At 36.1% G+C, this 20879-nt stretch overlaps 1 protein-coding gene across 2 annotated transcripts in view; it reads right to left on the minus strand.

Moving 5' to 3' along the window:
* Window positions 1-20879, minus strand: part of LOC134489117 (contactin-3-like) — a 157155-nt gene that overhangs the window by 85769 nt on the left and 50507 nt on the right. For both annotated transcript variants that reach the window (XM_063291599.1, XM_063291598.1), the window contains exon 2: window positions 9056-9151. In XM_063291599.1, the coding sequence (XP_063147669.1) occupies window positions 9056-9151 (96 nt within the window). The remainder of the gene's footprint in view (window positions 1-9055; window positions 9152-20879) is intronic.

The raw sequence follows: 20879 nt of genomic DNA on the forward strand, positions 1-20879 counted from the left end.
ATTTTTGTCTCATCCTGAAAGTGAAAAACTGCACTTTAAGAAGCAAAATTAACTATAGCCCATTTCAAGTGACAAATGGATGTTTTAATCTGCTCCCAAGAACTGTGCATGTAATTGTTTCAAACAATTGTGTTGTTTTCAATAGTTGAAAGAATTACAAATTGTGTCCTATTGATAATGAAAAGTGAACATAAAGCTGCATAAAACATAAACAATGGCTGGAAATCAATGTTTGTTTGTTTGCAATAGTCATTAACAGAAATTACCTTAAAATACTTACGTTCTTTGTTAGAACTAGTTTCCCTTTTGTTTGTTGAAATTTCAAGTTGTGAGTTATTTTATTAAAAAAGCACCAGTATTCTCTAAGTGTTCATACGCAGTTTACATTTCTCCAGAACTGGTGTAATATATTTTCGAGTACCAAAAACTAAGGCAGTCCTCTCTTAATAATTTTAAGACCACAATTGGGAATTTAGGTCACTAAGTGATATGGCTGTTAAGTGAATCCAGACCCCATTCCATGACTATTTTGCTGTGGTTGTTAAATGAATCATTGTGGTGGTTAAGTGAATCATGCAGTTCCCTACTGATTTTGCTTATTGGAAGCCGGTTGGGAAGGTCAAAAATGGCGATCACATGACTGTGGGATGCTGCAACCATTGTAAATGCGAGCTGGTTGCCAAGTGCATGAATTTTGATCACATAACCACAGGGATGCTGTGATGGTTGTAAGTGCAAGGAACGGTTGTCTTTTTTTCCACATCATCATAATTCTGAACAGTCACTGAACGAATGGTCGTTAAGCAAGAACTACCTGTAGTCCTTGCCTCAAAGCTATACCTGCTACTTGCTTTGCAATTAAATTTCTAAAGTACATCTTAAACTCGTAAGATTTTAAAAGTAAGTTCATATGGATTGAGTTGTTTATAAATTCAGTCAATTTACATCCTGCTAATTACCAAATTAATAAAATCCTAAATAGATTAAAATGGCAATAAAGCCAACAAAAGAATAAATCTAATACAAATCTATAAAACAGAATTTTTATAAGAAAATAAAGAAATTGGCACTGTCAGTGATAGAGGACTACAACCTTCTCTTGATGGCATATAGTCAAGTTTGTTTTCTTGGATGTCCATGGTATTCTCAGGAGACTTCTCCAACACCAAAGTTCAAAAGCCTCAATACTCTTCCCATCCTGCTTCCATAGAGTGTCACAGGGAATACTATGACGTGCATGACTCTGATCTTCACAGGTATAGACATATCACAGCACCTGAATATATTTTCCAAGACCTTCATGAGTGCTCTGATGTGCTAGTTAAAACCCTATCTCAACCAGATTTGCTGGTGACCCTACCTTATGTCCTGATCTTCATTTGGCTGGATATTTGTAGTGCACTTCAGTAGGGTACCCTTTGGAAATTACTTGGCAGCTGAGGCTGGTACAAAATGCAGCAGGTAGACTGGTGGTAGGACAATTGGCATTGCCACTCTACCAAGTGTTAGTCTGCGGTGTATTTCTTGACTGCTTGTTCCTTTACTGTTGATGGTTGATCCTAAAAGGCAGAAGCTATCCACCACTGTGATATCACAGAGTCACTGATTTGAGATTGGCGGCTCATAAATCATAAATAAATATATCATGTTTATTTATAAATTGAATAAATAAATAAATAAAAATAAACATTCATTATCAATTCTAAGGCTGGTTGTTCTGTCTGTAATCATTAGTTTGGCCTTCATTATATTTAATTGTCATTATATCCCATTTTTTCACTATGCTCCTTTACTTTTATTACTAGACCTTGCAGATCCTTTGCATTTTTGGTTATCAGGGTACTGTCATCAGGATAGTGCACATTATCAATGTTTCTTCCTGCAATTTTAAAAACACACTCATCTTCTTCCAACCAAGCTTCCCTTAATATTTTATTTATTTATTTATTAATCTAACTTATATGGCCACCCATCTCACAAAAAGTGACTCTGGGCGGCGTATAACAATCAAATAAAACAGGCTTCCAGTGGGAATCGCGGACTGAATGGTTGTGCCTGCTGGTTCAAAAGGCGGAGCTGACAACGCGGTAACTTTTTTCAGGCTCAGACAGGTTTTCCTGAAGCCCAGAAACGTTCTCCACATCAAGGAGAATACCTGGAATCATCCCATCTGTCCTCCGGACAGCTGCTTGCAGCCAGAAGATCACAAACAGCATTTCATGTTCGACTGGTAAGAGCCAGCTGGGAGGCAGGGACACCACCATTTTCCAAGCTGCACTGTAGCCTTAAAGGGACACTAAGACTGGCCACCCCATTTCTAAATCACCCAATTTGTACTTTTTTTTTAACTATATGTACCCCAAGAGAGGTTTTCTACAGCGAGGAGAAGCTGGTTCTCTTGGTGCTTAACGTTATTTTGGGGATTACTTTTTTAAAAAATATATTTTAAGTTTTGGATTTCGTTTTCCTTCCGAAGGAAATTCCAAAGATTGAGAGTAAACAATTCTCCTCCTGTTATTATTTTTGTATTAAATTTGAAGATATTAGCATTTTCCTAGATGTTGAATTGGCTGATTTGAACCTACAGCTTTCTGTTTTCACTTTCCCTTGAGAACTTTCTGCTATCTCACTCTCACTTTACGTAAACACAGTTTGGCTTTGTTTTTTGGGTTTATTAAGATTAAAATTATTAAAACTGTTGTATTAGGGTTAAAGAATGTACTTAGTGATTTTTATTATGTGTTGAAGTGGAATGACTTATAGAAATAATGTGGTGTTTTGGTTTAATATAGAGTAAGAAATTGATTATGGATATTTTTGTATATCCTTGCTGTTTAAAGTTGGAAGCCACATCTTTTTGAAAATTTGAAAAAAAAAATCTCTTGTGTTTCCGCACTTTTTTAGTTTTTTTTTCTTTCTTTGTAGTTTGTTTTTTTTGTAGTTCTATCCTTCTCTTGAAACCTAGTAAAATTTACTATAAAAAAAAAAATCCAATAAAACAGTAGATCTATAAAACAAGCATTACCAAAAACCATTATATAGTAATTATTAAAAAGCATTAAAAACTAAAAAAGCAGAACTAAAACAGAAAAGAAAATAACATTCATCTATTATTATTATAATTATTATATATATTAATATATCTTAATGCATATTCAGCATACAGGTAGTCCTTGACTTACGACCATTTGTTTAGCAACCATTCGAAGTTACGAAGGCACTGAAAAAAGGTACTTCCGACCAGTCCTCACACTTATAACCATAGCAGCATCCCTGCAGTCATGTGATCAAAATTCAGGAGCTTGGCAACCAGAATGTATTTACAATGGTTGCAGCATCCCTGGGTCATGTGATTGCCATTTACGACCTTCCCAGCCGGCTTCTGACTAGCAAAATCAATGGGGAACTGCGTGATTCACTTAACAACATGATTTGCTTAATGACTATGTAATTCACTTAATGACCACAGTAATTTGCTTAATGGCCACTGCAAAAAATGTAAAAAAATGCCTCACTTAATGACAAATTTTCTGGTATCTATTATGGTCATAAGTCAACGGCTACCTGTATACGCTGAATAAATAAGGGGAGAGTATACAGCCTTGTTGCACTTCTTTACCAAGCTGGAGCTATTTTGTTTCACCATTTTCTGTCCATACTATGGCTTCCAGCCCTGTAGGTAAGTTTCTCGTGAAAACAATGTTCTGGGATTCCCATTCTTCTGAGCACATTCCACAGTTTGATGTGATTGACACAATCAAAGGCCTTTCTATAATCAATGAAGCACATAATGATTTCTTTCGGGCATTCTTTGAGCTTCTCAATTATCCAGCATGCATCAGCACTGATGTCTTATGTTCCTCAGCTGTTTCTTAACCCTGCTTCTAAACATGGCATCTCTTTTTCTTTGTAAGGCCCTAATCTGTGTTAGATGATTGTAAGCATTATTTTGCTAGCATGCAAAATTAAGGATACTGTATGATAGTTTGCACACCCTGTTAAGTCTCCTTTTTTTGGTACTGGAATGTAGACTGACCTCTTCCAATCTGTCGGTCACTGTGTCATTCTCCAGATTTGTTGGCATAGCTTGGTTAGGACCTTTACTACTACTTCTTCTGTTGCTTGCCATATTTCAATGGGTATTCCATCAGTTCCTGTAGCCTTCCAACTTGGTAATGCTGGGCTTGCTTCTAGTACTAGAGGTTCTTGTAAGTATGGAATATTGTCTAAGGCATCTCTACCTTAGTTTAAAAGGGAGCAGGTAGCGAGTACCCAAAGTGAAAAATTTACTGTTTTACAACCTGCTTCACAAATAATTGTGAAAGAATTTGAGACTTTAAAAAAAAAATGAGGAAGAAAACAAAATGTGAGATTCATCCACAACTAGTAGCAGAAGATGTGAAAACATGGCTTTCTGAAATCCTAATAGTCCAAACTAGGTTGGATATACAATTTCTGAATCCTATAAAAGGTAATGAGATAGAAGCCTGCATGTACCTATAAAGCATAACTGTGATATGAAATACTAATTTATCACTTATTTAAAACAAAGAAAACAAAATATTGATATGAAAAGCAAAAACAGTATGAACAATTTTGCTCCCAAACAATACCAATGGGAAGAATGGGCTTTTTATCTTTGGTGAGGGACAGTTTCAGAGCTATTCCTCATAATGCTTTGCAGAATTCATATTTTCTCACCCCAGCCCCCTACCCAACAAAGTAGTATTGTGAAAAAATCAAAAAGGGCTGAACTGTCTTCATTGTAGTAGAAATTACTTACTTAGCAGGCTTCTTCTGAAATACATGCTACAAAATATAAAGCCAAGCCAAGCAACAAGGCTCAACTGTGAAATCTGACAGGGAGGTTTATAAGTGCTAGCCTAACTGTACACAACTGTTGCTAAAATGCATAAGGGATTGGCAGGTTTCTACAAGTTACACCTACAGAGATTCTTTAACTGTCCATTTCAGACTGCATTGCCAATTTTACATGATATCTTAGGGGAAAAATTAAAGGAAGTTTGAAGTTCAGTCCATGAACTAAGAGCCCTGAGGGATCCAATGATACATACAAAATAACCTGTGAAGCCAGACTATATAGCTCGAGATCGACAATAGATTTTTTTTTCCTAGTAAACTGGAGTGAAGTTTTCTCATAGTATGAAAAGTTTATCTAACATTTACCCAACTGACAAAACATGTTTGTTTTTACTAAAACCTTGAGATCCATCAACTGAAACTAGGAACCAAAGACATAAACTTACAATAGAATAGTTCTATTATGAGTAGCAGAACAATGCTATGCTCTTAGTTTTATTCATTTTAACAGAAGAATAATTGTGTGGGTAGAGTACTTTCACTGTAGCTGTGGTTGGAAAAAGGGAAGTAAAAAATCATTGAACGCACCCAGAGATTTACAGATAAATTCTGATTTATCTCTCACTGTTCCTATTCCCCAAACCACACACAAATGGCATTTCCAAATTCAGTTATAGTACTTGTTAAAGATATACTGTCCTCTAATAAAGCTCCTAAATTATTTACATCCTTTCTAAGGTCAAAAAAAATATCACTCACCATAAATATGTAATTATTACATAACAGTTACAATGCTTAATTATTATATGTATTAACATGAAAAAATATTTATACATATTCATTTATTTATCAAATCAACTTATACGTCACCTCAATCATGAAGTGACTTTTGGTAGCTTAGATAATAGGAATAAAAGATCAAGTTAAAAAAAGAAGTAAAAATAAGAATAAGAATCAATAGCAGGATACATGGAACATACTCAAAAAAAAATAACTAAACAAATATATTCCCAACCAATCACCAAGAAGGAACAGCATGCTATATTCTTCCATGGGACCTGTTGGAAGACCTAGATTTTATACCTTTACAAAAGCTCAACAAGATGTACAGGGCAGGCACAGTTACTGAGAGGTTTCTTAAGTTCCACAAGATGCCAAGCCTCACAACATACCAATTCATCCACATCTTACTGATCAGGCAGGATGCTTACTGATCAGGCAGGATGATCAGGCTTTATACTATATGTGACAATCAACATCTTGGAAGCCTATGATGTAACCAGAGCAGTTCTGTCACATGGGTCAAATGAGAAGCGCCCTTATCTATTTTGTTGCCACATTCTGGACCAATTGTAGTTTTCAAGTGGTTTCCAAGTATAGCCCCATGCAGATACCTTGCAATACTCCAGACAGGAAGTGACCAGGACATCAGCAATTGTGAGAAGGACCTCCCAATCCAGGGACAAATGCAAATAGCACACCAGATGGATTTGTTCAAAAGCCCTCCTGGTCATGGCTGCCACTTGCTGATTGTGCAAGAGGTGAGAATCCAGGAGGATTCCCAATTTGCATATTAGTTGTACCTGGGGCAGTGCCACCCCTCTGAAAAATATCAAAGTTTAGTTTGCTGTTTGGTATAAGGATTGAGGAACATCTACCTTTAAAGTCTGGTATCTTCTGCACTGAGGCTTGTTATGGTGTCATTATTTATTTATTTATTCCCCTCCCTTCCTTTTGATGCCTAGTCAGAGTTACTACTGCTGTCCAGCTGCTATACAGTATGACCAGCAGCTGCTGGTCTAGAAGTCCATTGTGAGTTTATTACTCTAATTCCAATCTGCTTTCCCTTGATTCTTCATTCAGCCAACTTGGCTACAAAACTGAGAACAGTTCATCCAATACACTTCTTTACTCATAGGTAAACACAACACACACACACACCCCACATAGGTAAAAAAAAACCCTATAGGCGAAAAAAGAGAGAAAGGTATTTGGTCCTTCATTCAATTGTCCATTAATTTCTCATCAGAGGGAACTTTTTTTAACCTGATTTTAAAAAGCTATCCCTATTGCTGTGATTTGTAAATTCAAATTATTCTGCAAGTCATAGAAGGCTGTAGTTCATAAGGAAAACAATTTAAAATTAAATGGAAATGGAATTTTCCAAATGAAAATGGAGGTTCATGCTCTTTTAATAATTCTTTATCAACATTTGCCCAATATATTGTACTGTATAAAGTAAAATACAGACTGAGGTCTGCAGAAATCAGTGTGTTAGTGATGAACATAATGGGGAAATCATCATGAGCTATCATCATATGGAGAATAGCAACTGTATCTGTATGAAATTAATTAGGCCTGTGGAGTCCTTGGTGCTCTCTGAGCCTTGTTGTTTGCTTGCAGATGTTTCGTTGCCTGACTAGGCAACATCTTCAGTGCAAAGAGGGAGTGGGCCTTGCTCTCTCTTTATATACAGCAGCTTGCCCTGCCTATGTTGTTGGTGGTGTTGTTCTCTCCTTGATAGTTCCTTGATTAGGGTGTTGTTTACTGCTTGATTGTTTGTCTGAGTTGGTAGTTCCTTCTCTTCTACTGGTAATAATTAGATCTGTCACACAGAATATCACAATGACTGAGGAAACACAGCAGGTTTGTAAAGTTGGCTTGGATCCATAACTATGAAAACAGAATTCAATTTAAAGAGTTGTGGCTATATGATACGTAAGCTTTCCTCATATGTTACATTGCTAATTCTAGTCATTTTTAGATCGTGGTAAATTTTAAAAGATTATTAAGAATATGGGCAACTTTACAGTAGTGAGGTACTACATCAACAACAGAAACTGTATAAGACTTTTCCTCATAGGTTTCTACTTCAGAGATTCTGCACCAGGAGAGACATTTTGATCTTGATTCTGTGTTAAATAATTCACAATGTTTGGCTTTGGTTCTGTTTCTTGTGACATGGAATAAATATAATGGCCTCCGATATGGATGAATAGTTACTCAAATGGAAGAATTCCATTATTATTATTATTATTATTATTATTATTATTGCCATTTTATATGCTAAGTACTCCTAATAGAGGTAAGGTAAGGGGTGAGTGTGTCTGTGTGTCTGTTCATTCACACATCTTTTGGTTCCATGTTCTTTATCTTTGATTTCTATTAGAGAGAAAAGCTATGCCATCTGGTGGACCATAGTTCACTTTAGAAGATCCAAATTAATTAGGTGTAATGCACATTCCTTCTTGGCACAGCCCCACACATCTCCCCATACAAGGTTTATCAGCAGCACCCTCCCAGCCAGGAACACGCATCAACACTCTGGCATGCGAACCGTTACGATGGAGCGAACATCGCAACGGAGACCATGACATTAGGACTACCAAGCATTAAATTCTATGGATTTGCTTCTAAGTAGTCATGCATAAGATTGTGTTGTAATTAGCATATGACTATACTCTTGATCTGAATAGCAAATAGTTTCCCACTTTTCTCTTTTTCCCCCACTTTTCTCTATAAATGATCTTAAAGACCTTTGTTTAAAAAAGAAGTAAAAAAAGGAACAGATGGAATTGCATTAATTCCTTGGGAATCTTCACCGCCAATACCAGCAGCTGCTGAAAACATTTCCAATTCAATAATATGAGGATGGCAACACAGCTTTTGGAAGCCAGAAAAAAATACAGTCTCAGTTCTCAGCAGTATGAAATAGATTTATAAAATAGATTTATATAATCTATATAATATCAATATATAACCTTGATAGTTCTGATGCTAGTGCCAAGTTTATAATAAATAACTTTAAATGTAGTAGAAATGACGGTAATGGATTTAACTAGATCTCTGAGTTTCTATGTTTTGAGTTTCCTGCCACACTGAACTATGAGAATAGTAGACATGTTACTTATATTCCTTACATTGTTTTCTTTCAAGAAACAGCTTGCATTGTCCTTTACCAGTACCATTCAATCTCTATTCAAACCATTTCCTTTCATATTTTCCCTCCCTCCACAGGCATGCCAGTTTACTGTTTACTGAAATATATATTTGTAAAAAAAAAAAAAAAAAAAAATAGCATACAAAGCTAAAGGTATAAATAATGTAATGCCTAATATAGTTTGAAATAATGACTTACAGAGATTCATAACATTTTTTCTAAGAAAAACTGCCCTGTTGCACATCAGTCATTTTGGCTGATCATGGAATAGATTATGATTTACTGATTCCTTACCTCCAGAATGAGCTGGGGCTCCACAGAGGAGAACAACCCCTTGCCCTTCCCGCACAGATACAGTACTTCTTGTTTTTGTCTGTAAGTGTTCAATACCTATGTTTTTCCAAAAAAAGAAAAAGGAACAGAAGTTTTAATAAGCAGGTAACTACAAAAAAGACCTATATCTGGTCTTAATCAATGTATTTCCATTAATTTTCAAATTAATTTCCATAAAAGTATTCTTTACAAGAAACCAATTCTCTATTAAACATTATTACTACAAAGCTGCTTCATTTGGAATACAAACCAGCTTCAATTATTCATAATGGGTATTTTCAATACAAACGTTACAACCCTGTCTTGTCATCTACCACAACTGTACCAAGTATCTGACTGCAGTTATTCAGCTCATGATGATGAAGAAAATACATTTCTTTCTTTCTTTTCCTTTACCTTCCTTCTACTTTCTAGCAGAAGGAACACAAAGGCACAAAAAATTGTGAGAAATTTAGTTTTCACAGAATATCTGAAAGCCTTATTAATGTCAGACAATGGGGAAAACTACATTTTCAAGTGCTTGCCAATAATTTAAAACATCAGGAAGAATGATGGGATTCATTTCTCATTGAAGGATATCTTCTGTTGCCGAAGCGGGAAGAACTGCAAGACATAAAACTCATCAGGAATTGACTATGAAGCACAAGGAAAAGATGCCTTAAAGGATTTTAATGAAGGACTTGCTAGAGTTGCTTATAATTGTCAATCACAATTCAGTTTAAAATTGGCAAAATTTGCCCATTACTATTTTGAAACAGTAATTATATTTTTAAATAAATGTGGCTATGAAAAAAAAATAGGTTAGGGTTAAAGTTAGGGTTAGGTTGAAACTAATATATAAAACTCTTTCCCTGGAGGTTTCAATAGTCTCAAACTTCGCCCCAACGTTGTTGGCTTTTCAGAACCTGGCTCTTCCCTCAGACTATAAGATCAGGATGACAGTGGAGCCCTGTCTGTGTTTTTGCCCTATGCTGATCGTAGAGTTTATTTTTTACCGGGTCTTTTTTTTTAACCTATTATTTTGATACAGATGTTACTTGTTAGCTATTTGTTACTTGTTAGTTATTTGATTAAGTTGGGAGGCTATCTAAATAATAACAGTAACAACAGCAAAGTTTCTTAGAAAGAGATAGAGTTGCATGCAAAAGTTAAGGACCACCCGGTAAGTTTCTACTAATTTCTAAGGGAACAGAAGCTGGCATTATCTAAATATGCAACACATTTAACACACTTTCTATAAATCTGAATCCACATTTGTATTTATGTCCAGTTGTTTACAAATTCAAAATAAGGAAGCTGAATGGCTATTTTTGTCAGACGTCTTTTACATCGTACTGGACTGGAAGCAACAACTGTCTGTTCTCAGATTAGTAGTATTTATTAGGAGAAAATGTCAAAGTAACAATACAAGAATACTCAAGGTAATTTTTACTTTCAAATGACTCTATGTCTGTGTGCATGCACTATTCAAACAGCTGTAATTGTGATTTTTTTTTTCTCTTTCACACACACTTTCAATGCAGTGGAGAAGAGAACTGCTTGCTTGGAGGGGGTCAGTTTGCACCTGCTAACTGGCTGGGACATGGCAGGTGCCCATCTTATCACTGTGTGAAACAACTCTCACTCTGTGTGTGTCTTGCTGTTAACTTTAATCTGGGAAACTGAAAGAGGAGCTTCTGTGGGTTTCCACTTTAGCCTCCTGGTCCAAACCAACAGAAGACCTTTAGAAGGATGTGTTTCAAGAAGCTGCTATAGATATTGTAGCACCTCCATATGCAATGTACTAGCTGCTACAGAATGGGTGATTTAAAGACACTGGCATATGTTCTTCTGTATTCTTTCATTCTCTTTTAATCATTCCTATTACAGCAGGCAGATGTAATGCATTTTATGCTCCTGTCATTGGATCAATAGCAAGCAACAGGGTGACCAAGTTTCGCAACAGTGCATCTGCAAAACATAGTTATTCTAAACTGACATCAAAGGACAATTTCATCACTTTTTTTTAACAAATTAAAGACCACTGTTTTCCAAAAAATCCTTTAAAAGGGGATACACAAAATTTGTTCTTATGTGTTATTTTAGAAATGCAAATACATGATGCTTTCTCCTGATCATTTTACAGTTATTTTATCACATCCTGAATGAATTCAAAGAAATAAAACAAAGCAAATTTACTTCTAATTTTAAAACTGAACTGTATTTCAGTTCATTTACCTTAACTTTGGTAACCCTATACCATTCTTTGTGAAGGGTGTAATCATGAGGAAGAGACCCAACATCTCTGATCGTTCTGTTAAAACAGAGATGAAGAATCTGTGGCCTTTCAAATATCAGCTAGAAAGGCTTGGCTGATGGGATCTGGAGTCTGGAAGGACATGCATTTTCTGCCCCTGTACTTAAGTCTCAAAACAATTTAGCCAGAAATTTTCAGAAATTTCACAGCTCAGACCTATGCAACTATAATATTTTTTAAAATAAAACTTCAAAAATTGCAATATTTGGAAATTAGCTCTCAAAGTACTTACATAGGCATTCTTTACAATACAAGACAAAACTGAAGTGGAAATAGGACAAGCTATAAATGGTGTAAAATCCTGAATCCAAATGTGAACTAGAAAGTTGGGGAAACAAATTACAACAAAAGGTATTGAAGTAGCTCAACTTCCAATACATTAGAAGTGTTCTTTCATGCAGTAAAGCCTAGATGACTACCGTACTGTACATTCTCAAACAGTGATCATGCCAGTACTGCTTTCCCAGATGTACAGTATACACCCTATTCTGTCTTCAAATTAATTACAAACAGGAGAAGAATATCGCCTATTTATCCTTAATAAGGTTAATTCAGAAAGCTGCAAAAGTGATTAGAGTCTGTGTTTTTGTTTATAATTTTATAAAAGACAGCTTCTCAGGTACAGATGTTCAATGGGGTACTCAAAGGACACTTTAAAGTAAATGGTCTTTACAACAAGGCATAGTGAAAACAATGGCTTGAGAAAAAATAGTTATATTCCAAAGTGTAGTTTTATTTCTAACACTAAAAAACACACACAACAGATGTTTGCCCAAGCCACTTAACAGCAGTAATTACCATTTCAGTGCCTCACCCTTTTAAAGGACAATTTGTTGAAGTGGTAGTAGTACTGCTAATTTGCTGTTTGGATTGTTTTAATGTTTTTAGAATAACCATATAATACATAAGTGACATCTCTGTAACATAATAGCAAAACTGACTTTTAAAAAAAATGTATGATTCACATCATGGTTTTCTCAATTGCCACATATGCTTGTGAAAGTTGGACCTTAAAAAAGGAAGATAGAAGAAGAATGGATGCATTCGAATTGTGGTGTTGGCGAAGATTAATGAAAATACCATGGACTGCCAGAAGAACAAACCAATCAGTTTTAGAAGAAATACAACCAGAATGTTCCATAGAGGAGAAGATAACTAGGCTTAGACTCTCATACTTTGGGCACATCGTCAGGAAAGACATCATGTTTGGTAAAGTCAAGGGCCAGCGGAAAAGAGGAAGACTTACAATGTGATGGATTGATACAATTACAGCAACACTGGATGCAAACATTGGAACAGTCAGGCATATGGCGCAAGACCAAACAGAATTTTGTTCTGTTATACATAGTCGCCACGAGTTGTAAATGACTTGACAGCAATTAACAACAACATGTAACTTAAACATAGAGCTTAAGTTTTCCTGAATGTTCCTTGGAACCTCTGTGCAACAATTCAATTTTTGTTTTGCACTGAGGAATAAATACAGCAATTGTTCTGCTGAGAAGTATTGATCCTTACTATCCACAAGGTCTATGCACAATGGCTACCCTTGTTTCAATGAGGTGCTTCACAAAGAAGTGACCCAATTCTAAAATAGATGAGAAGCAACGGATTTCTAGTCAAAGAATTCACGTCACTTTGAGGCCTCATGTCCGTTGCAGAATTTGTCATAACTGAAAAGGATGGAAGCAGCTTCTAGCAACTAGAATTGCTTGATAAAGAGCGGAGGGTAAACCAAAGCAATCCAACACTACTATCTACAGTTATCTGTATAACGTCATGAGTTCAATGAAGTGAGTGAAGTCAGCAAATTTATTCTCCAAAGCTTCAGTTATGTGTCTCTCACTGAAGTTACAAATCAACCTGTGTAGAGAAAGGCATGAAGCTGACTATATCCACACTGCACTCTTAAACTATTCCTGTCTTGTGTTCATTCTGGCTTCCTCGTTTAAGAAAACCCTGTTCAGGCTAAGAAAAACATTTAATCCAGGCTGTAGGCTATCATGTCTTCCCACTGGATAATTCCCCTGCTTCTGTACCCTTCCAGCTTTCCAACCACTTTCCTTCCTGTTTGTGGATCTTACACACACACCCACACACACACAAATCAAATTTATATATACAAAATAAAATCATCAAAACACACACATATGCTGGTACAATAATCAGGTTCAAAATTAAAAATCCTTTCTTGCTGACCTATTGCTCTCCAAAGTCTTCCAGAGCTACTTTTAATAGGTGTCCTGCAATAGGCAGTGATTACAACTCTTGCCTGTTGCTGGATCAAAACCCAACAAAGACTATTTTTTCTTTCCAAGTTCCTTATTTGCACTGGATATTATTTTAATAAGTCAAGTGGTGCACTGTTTTATCATTTCTCTGGTCACTAGAGGTAAGAGGGAATGCTGTGGAAAAAGGTAATGTGCTGCGGTCAAAACAGAGAGAACAGAGTTTGAGATGACAGACACAAGAAATAATATTTTGAAAGCAGAGGAGAAAAACACACCTGGAGGGTGACTTTGTGGTGAGTGAAGGAGTGAATATATTGTCTGTTCCTGCCATCAGCCACTACTGGAGACAGGGTAATCTGGCAGGGTAGATAAGCCCATACTACAAGAGACGACTCTACACATGGACATCACCAGATGGCCAATACCGAAATGAATATACAGTGGAGGTGATGAATAGATTTAAGGGACTAGATCTGGTAGACAGATGCCTGAAGAACTATGGACGGAGGTTCGTAACATTGTCCAGGAGGCAGCAACTAAAACCATCCCGAAGAAGAAGAAATGCAAGAAAGCAAAGGGGCTGTCTGATGAGGCTTTACAAATAGCTCAGAAAAGAAGGAAAGCAAAAAGCAAGGGAGAAAGGGAAAGATAAAACCAACTGAACACACATTTCCAGAGAATAGCAAGGAGAGATAAGAAGGCCTTCTTAGATGAACAATGCAAAGAAATGGAGGAAAACAATAGAATGGGGAAGACTAGAGATCTCTTCAAGAAAATTGGAGATATCAAAGGAACATTTTGTGCAAAGATGGGCATGATAAAGGAGAAAAAAGGCAGGGACCTCACAGAAGAGATTAAGAAGAGGTGGCAAGAATACACAGAAGAACTATAAAAGAAAGATCTTAATGTCCCTGATAACCACAATGGTGTGGTCACTGACCTTGAGCCAGACATCCTAGAGAGTGAAGTCAAGTGGGCCTTAGGAAGCATTACTAACAACAAAGCCAGCGGAGATGACAGCATTCCAGCTGAGCTATTTAAAATCCTAGAAGATGATGCTGTTAAAGTGCTGCACTCAATATGCCAACAATTTTGGAAAACTCAACAATGGCCACAGGATTGGAAACGGTCAAGTTTATGTTCCAATTCCAAAGAAGGGCAACGCCAAAGAATGTTCAAACTACTGCACAATTGCACTCATTTCACATTCTAGCAAGGTTATGCTCAAAATCTTACAAGCTAGGCTTCAGCAACATATGAACCAAGAACTACCAGAAGTACAAGCTGGGTTTCGAAGAGGCAGAGGAACTAGAGATCAAATTGCTAATGTTCACTGGATAATGGAAAAAGCAAGAGAGTTCCAGAAAAACATCTACTTCTGCTTCATTGACTATGTTAAAGCCTTTGATTGTGTGGATCACAATAAACTGTGGCAAATTCTTAAAGCGATGGGAGTACCGGACCACCTTACCTGTCTCCTGAGAAACCTGCATGTGGGTCAGGAAGCAACAGTTAGACCCAGACATGGAACAACCGATTGGTTCAAAATTGGGAAAGGAGTACGACAAGGCTGTATTTTTTCACCCTGCTTATTTAACTTATATGAAGAGTACATCATGAGAAATGCCGGGCTGGATGAATCACAAACCGGAATTAAGATTGCCGGGAGGAATATCAACAATACTCAGATATGCGGATGATTCCACCCTAATGGCAGAAAGTGATGAGGATGAAAGAGGAGAGCGCAAAAGCTGGTTTGAAACTCAACATTAAAAAAAAAACTAAGATCATGGCATCTAGTCCCATCACTTCCTGGCAAATAGAAGGGGAAGAAATGGAAGCAGTGACAGATTTTATTTTCTTGGGCTTCAAGATCACCGCAGATGGCGACTGCAGCCATGAAATTAAAAGACGCTTGCTCCTTGGGAGAAAAGCTATGGCAAACCTAGACAGCATATTAAAAAGCAGAGACATCACCTTGCCAACAAAGGTCCATATAATCAAAGCTATGGTTTTCCCAGCAGTATTGTATGGCTGTGAGAGTTGGACCACAAGGAAGGCTGAGCACCGAAGAACTGATGCTTTTGAACTGTGGTGCTGGAGAAGAATCTTAAGAGTCCCTTGGACTGCAAGGAGGTCAAATCAGTCAATCCTATGGGAAATCAGCGCTGACTGTTCATTGGAAGGACGGACATTGAAGATGAAACTCAAATACTTTGATCACCTAATGTGAAGAGAGGACTCACTGGAGAAGACCCTGATGCTGGGAAAGACTGAAGGCAAAAGAAGGGGATGACAGAGGATGAGATGGTTAGATAGCATCACCGATGCAATGAACATGAATCTGAGTAAGCTCCAGGAGACGGTGGAGGACAGAAAGGCCTGGCATGCTATGGTCCATGGGGCCACAAAGAGTCGGACATGACTCAACAACTGAACAACAACAAAGATGTGCTCATTAGTTTACAATGGCTTTAACAACAGAAACAACCAAAATCCAAACTGATTTGATGACTACAGGAAGTGTGATTTGTATGCACAGCCAGCTTTGTTAAAGCTAGATGAACACAACTTAAAACCAATACCATCCAGTGCTAACTATCTGTGGCTCAGCAGCGTTCCTGAAAAGCGTTCTGCATAAATATTATGAAGTCAGAGCTATTTACAATAACACTTTTAACCTATTTCTCATTCTGGAGGAAAGGTAAAGCTTGTAATCTTGCTGCTATTATAAATGTATCAGTGCATTGTGTGGGGACGTTTATAATAGTATTTATTATTTATAAATTGCCTTGTAATCTAAATTCTATATGCTCACAAAAACAATAAATCTGCCTTCAGGCCTATAATCTAATGAGTTGGAGAAAGGTAACAAATACAAAAAGGAAAACAAAGAAGTTGTGTAACTGTATGTGTATTTGAAAACACACACATACACACACAAAGCAGGTATGTTTTAAACATTATTTAACTGAAAAAAATCAGAAATAACATTCATTAGGATCCATAGTGCTTCTAAGAAAAGAACAGAAAAGAAAAGTTTTAAAATGTAGAAGAGGAAGTCTTAGATTTAAATCTCGTAATAATACAGAGAAGAATTTTCCTAGGCATATGAATAAATAACTAAAATATTTATTTCACATGGTTTCTCTGGTTTCTTGTATTGTTCTAGGGAAAATTCAAATTTTGCTTTATCTATATACCCTGGGGGGGGGGGAGAAGTTATCTGAACGGCTGATTAATCCAATGTAAATCTACTGTCTTAAAAGAATCATAAGGAGGACCTGTTCCAAATATAGACATGATTTTTTTTTTAAACTACAATACCCTTTCCCCCCACTTTTCTGGTCTCATTTATCTGGTATTTTTACAAATGAGATTTAGATGCAGACTGAATTTGTTTAATGAAAACTGGAAAATCTATAGTTGGATGTGGGTCTTTTAAAAAGAAAAAGAAAAACTTGTTGTATAGCTATCTTAATGATTAATTGTTCTATTGCAGGAAGCATGATCCACCTGATAACTATTACATAGTCTGGACTATGACTCCCACAATCCCCTTCAATTACATACACAAGGGACCGTATTCATATTTTAAACCAAACAGCCCATTTGTTTAATTGGCAACGTACGTGCTGTGTAGATCTAGACGACTTATTTGAGTAAGGATTATAGTTAAAGTTTATGTCTGCTTACTCATGTGTAAGTGTATCATCCATAGTCCATTTGATATTCAAAATACTCAGAGGACACCGTTACCTATTCTTATGTGCCTTGTAAACTATATTAAAAGTTCAACTGCTGTTGTTATTGTTATAGTTGGGAAAGTATTCAACTCATGCAGGACAGCATTCTGACATACTCCCCCCAAATCTGTTAAAGAAGAGGGGAATAAGCATATGGAATCATGTATAATTGTGTTCCTTAAGGGGAGATCTTTATAAAGGTACAACATGCCATGTTGCTCTTCTTGTAACGGACTAATACAGCTATGTTATATAACTTATTTTATATTAATGCACCTATGGGTTTTTTGTTATTTTAAAAGTGGGATTTAAATACTGAAACACCTTGTCTGGGGTGTTAATAAGCCACTTTCTCAAAGGGGTGTGCTTGCCAATGACTAAATATTTAATCAAACTCAGAGATTAATCACGGCAGAAGATGATGATCAGTAAACTAGTATAGACCAAAACCAAAAATAGCCAAATCTTGACTTGACTATTTTTATACAGTGTCCAATTTTGCATGATTTTACCCATTAATGTGTTTTTTCAAAAAATAGCAAAATATTTCTCTCAAAATATTATTTCAACAAGTGTTTTCTTTCCAAGAACCAAAAAAACATGGACATGTTCACATATTTACCAGGAATGTGGAATCTTGCATGATCCAAGGAAGATTTTGCTATTGTTATTTCAAAGGAGTAATCATACAAACGGAGAGAAACATACATTTAACAGTCCTTACTGCAGATAGTTTACAACGGAAAAGAAAAAGTGAAAACTGTTATGTAAAGAAATACCAATCCATGCATTATTTGCACATATGAAGCCAAAAGGACAACAGATAATGATAAATATTATTAAACCAAATTATTATAGTTGATTATAACACAGTTGACGATAATAGACATTTAATACACCTATTATGGCAGGACAACTTATGCCCCCATACTCAGAAGTAAAATTAATTAAAACTACCTTCAACGTTAGTTAAGAACTCAAAGGGAAACATGATTGGTAAATATTGATTGTGGAATATTTTTTTCAACAAACTGCTCATAAATGAAATGATTTCTTAATCTAGGCCAAGATATGTGTGTACCATTCAGTGCATGTTCAAAAGGGACAGGGCTTGCACTGCAACAAACCTTGCCAATTTTCAGCTCCCCTTCCTTGTTGATGCCATTGGTGCCATTCTTCTGCTCCTTGAACAATATATTGTCTGTATTGTCAATAATAGTTTTGTCTTCTCAATTCTAAATGATTTGCAATTATTAAACTGACCTATAAGAATTAAACTGAGGTGTGGAATACCAAACTGTATAATACCTTATGTAGAACTATAATCCACTGGGTACGGTGTCACAGTATACCCCATTTTCACATAGCTTCAGATTTATTTCCTGGTTAGCTGTTTAAAGACACTTAATAACTATGGGCTTGTGAAAATTAACCATCTCTTTAAAGAAACACAGCAAGCCTAATTCACCTAGTTTAAATGTTATACTCACATTGGATGAAACACAAGTGTACTATAAACAAATTAATGTTGTTTATAAATCAAGCAATTAAGGGAAGGAACATTGGACTAGACACAACACATAGTAAAGATTAGCTAAAACAATATATACTTTTAAGGGTTATTAGAACATACTTTACTTCAAGCCTGATGGAGATGCATTACAAGACAAAATTCAAACCAATGAATGAATAAATGAATGCAATTATTAAAAAAAAAAAACACTGCAAAAATTGTTAAAACAGAAAACTTTCCAATCCTATAAAACACAACTCAACCATGGAAACTGAGTCTTGGAGGCTTTCCTAAAAGCCTATAATCATGATTTGACAAACCTAAATTGGTGATACTTATATCCAAATGTTAAGTTTTATATTCAATGTTTATAGGCTCTTAGCACAGAACAAAATAAAACTAAAAACTAAAATACTATTAAAACAGAAGACATTAATTTATCACTGGCTGTATACTTTCTACCATTTCTACATGAGCTACATATCACTGGTGCAGCAAGGGCAAATGAAGCTACTATCTGTGAGACAGCTCCATTAAAATCAGATAAAAGGAAGTGCATTTTTTTCTTAATCTACGTTGAGAGATTGTCCATATTTTTTCAATGTATTTCTCACAGACTGATATATATATAATGGGCAATATAAAAGATAACACTGTAAATTCTTAATCTGAGAATAACCACAAGGGCAGAGTCGTCATTCAACAGCGAGTTGCTAATATCTACTCTTGATATTGCTGTGGGCTTAATTTATAATTTTAAGGCTGTAAAAGTTTGGCAAGCTTTAGAGAAAGTTTTATTAAATACGTATGTAGCTCTTTTATTGTCCAATTTCAACCTGCCATATCAAGCTGAGAACCTACTCATCATCATTATGTTTTTTACCCCTCATACTGTCCAAATTATAAATCCACTGCCACAGCCCCTTAGTTTCCAGAGGAATACAACTGATATTGAGAATGTATGCTTATCAAACCATCCATACAAGGCAGATTTCCAACTGCTTTTTTGGACTGATTTATCCAAACACAGTCTGATCAAGAATGTGGGCACTTTTAGAGAGATACATTTGTAAAAAATGAGCAGGACCTCATCAGCATGAGCTTCAATTGAGCCTAAGCCTGATCTGTTTGTAGATAAGCAGGAATTCCTATAGGAAGCCCCATATTATTTTAAAGATTTCTAAAGATCTTATACGTTGAGCATTTCACCTCCAGTTTTCTGCCCCAAACAAGAATACAAGACAAGGGAGAGGTCAAGATACTGAATCTGAAGATTCTAACTTGTTCAGTCCGCTGCTTATTTAGTTGCAAGGCATGAAGTTTGGGGTGCTTAGCAAATACTAATACCTTAGCTTTTGCATAGTTAATTTCGAGTGCTTCTGTACTACAATATGCAGCTAAAGCATATAAAGCTGGCTTTACACCAGTACTTCCCAAATCTGGGTAAACTGCTCAAAATTGGGTAACGACACACAGGCCCATTACCCAATCACAACAGGGACATTTAAATCTACTTAAAAGTATTTTACCTACATTGGGTAAAAATGACTTTCTGATAAGTGGTTTGGGGTAGTGAAGGAAAAAGTTTGGGGAGCATTGCTTTAGACCAATTGGCGTCTGAGATAACAGCACAGCATCATCTGCATATAGGAGGACTGCAATGTGTCTGTCTTTCAATTAAGGAAGATAATGAGCTAGACTATTCATTTTGGCCATAAAAGGATTGATGTTCAGAGTAAACAGCAATGGATTCTCTTTTTGCTCTTCATCTGAAATAGTTAAGATATTAGGATACTAGGACTCAGGTTCAAGTCCAGCCTCAGTTACAGAAACTTATTGGGTTAACTTTGGGCCAGTCATTCTTTAGCAGCCCAAACCTACTTCAGGTGATTGTTGTTGGGAAAAATTGGGGAAGGTCAGGCTAAGGACACCCCACTGAGCTCCTGAACCAAAGGCAGCATACAAATCTAACAGGATAGATAAGTAAAATAAGCATATA

Source organism: Candoia aspera, chromosome 2 (genome assembly GCF_035149785.1).
Source record: "Candoia aspera isolate rCanAsp1 chromosome 2, rCanAsp1.hap2, whole genome shotgun sequence".
Lineage (NCBI taxonomy): Eukaryota > Metazoa > Chordata > Lepidosauria > Squamata > Boidae > Candoia > Candoia aspera.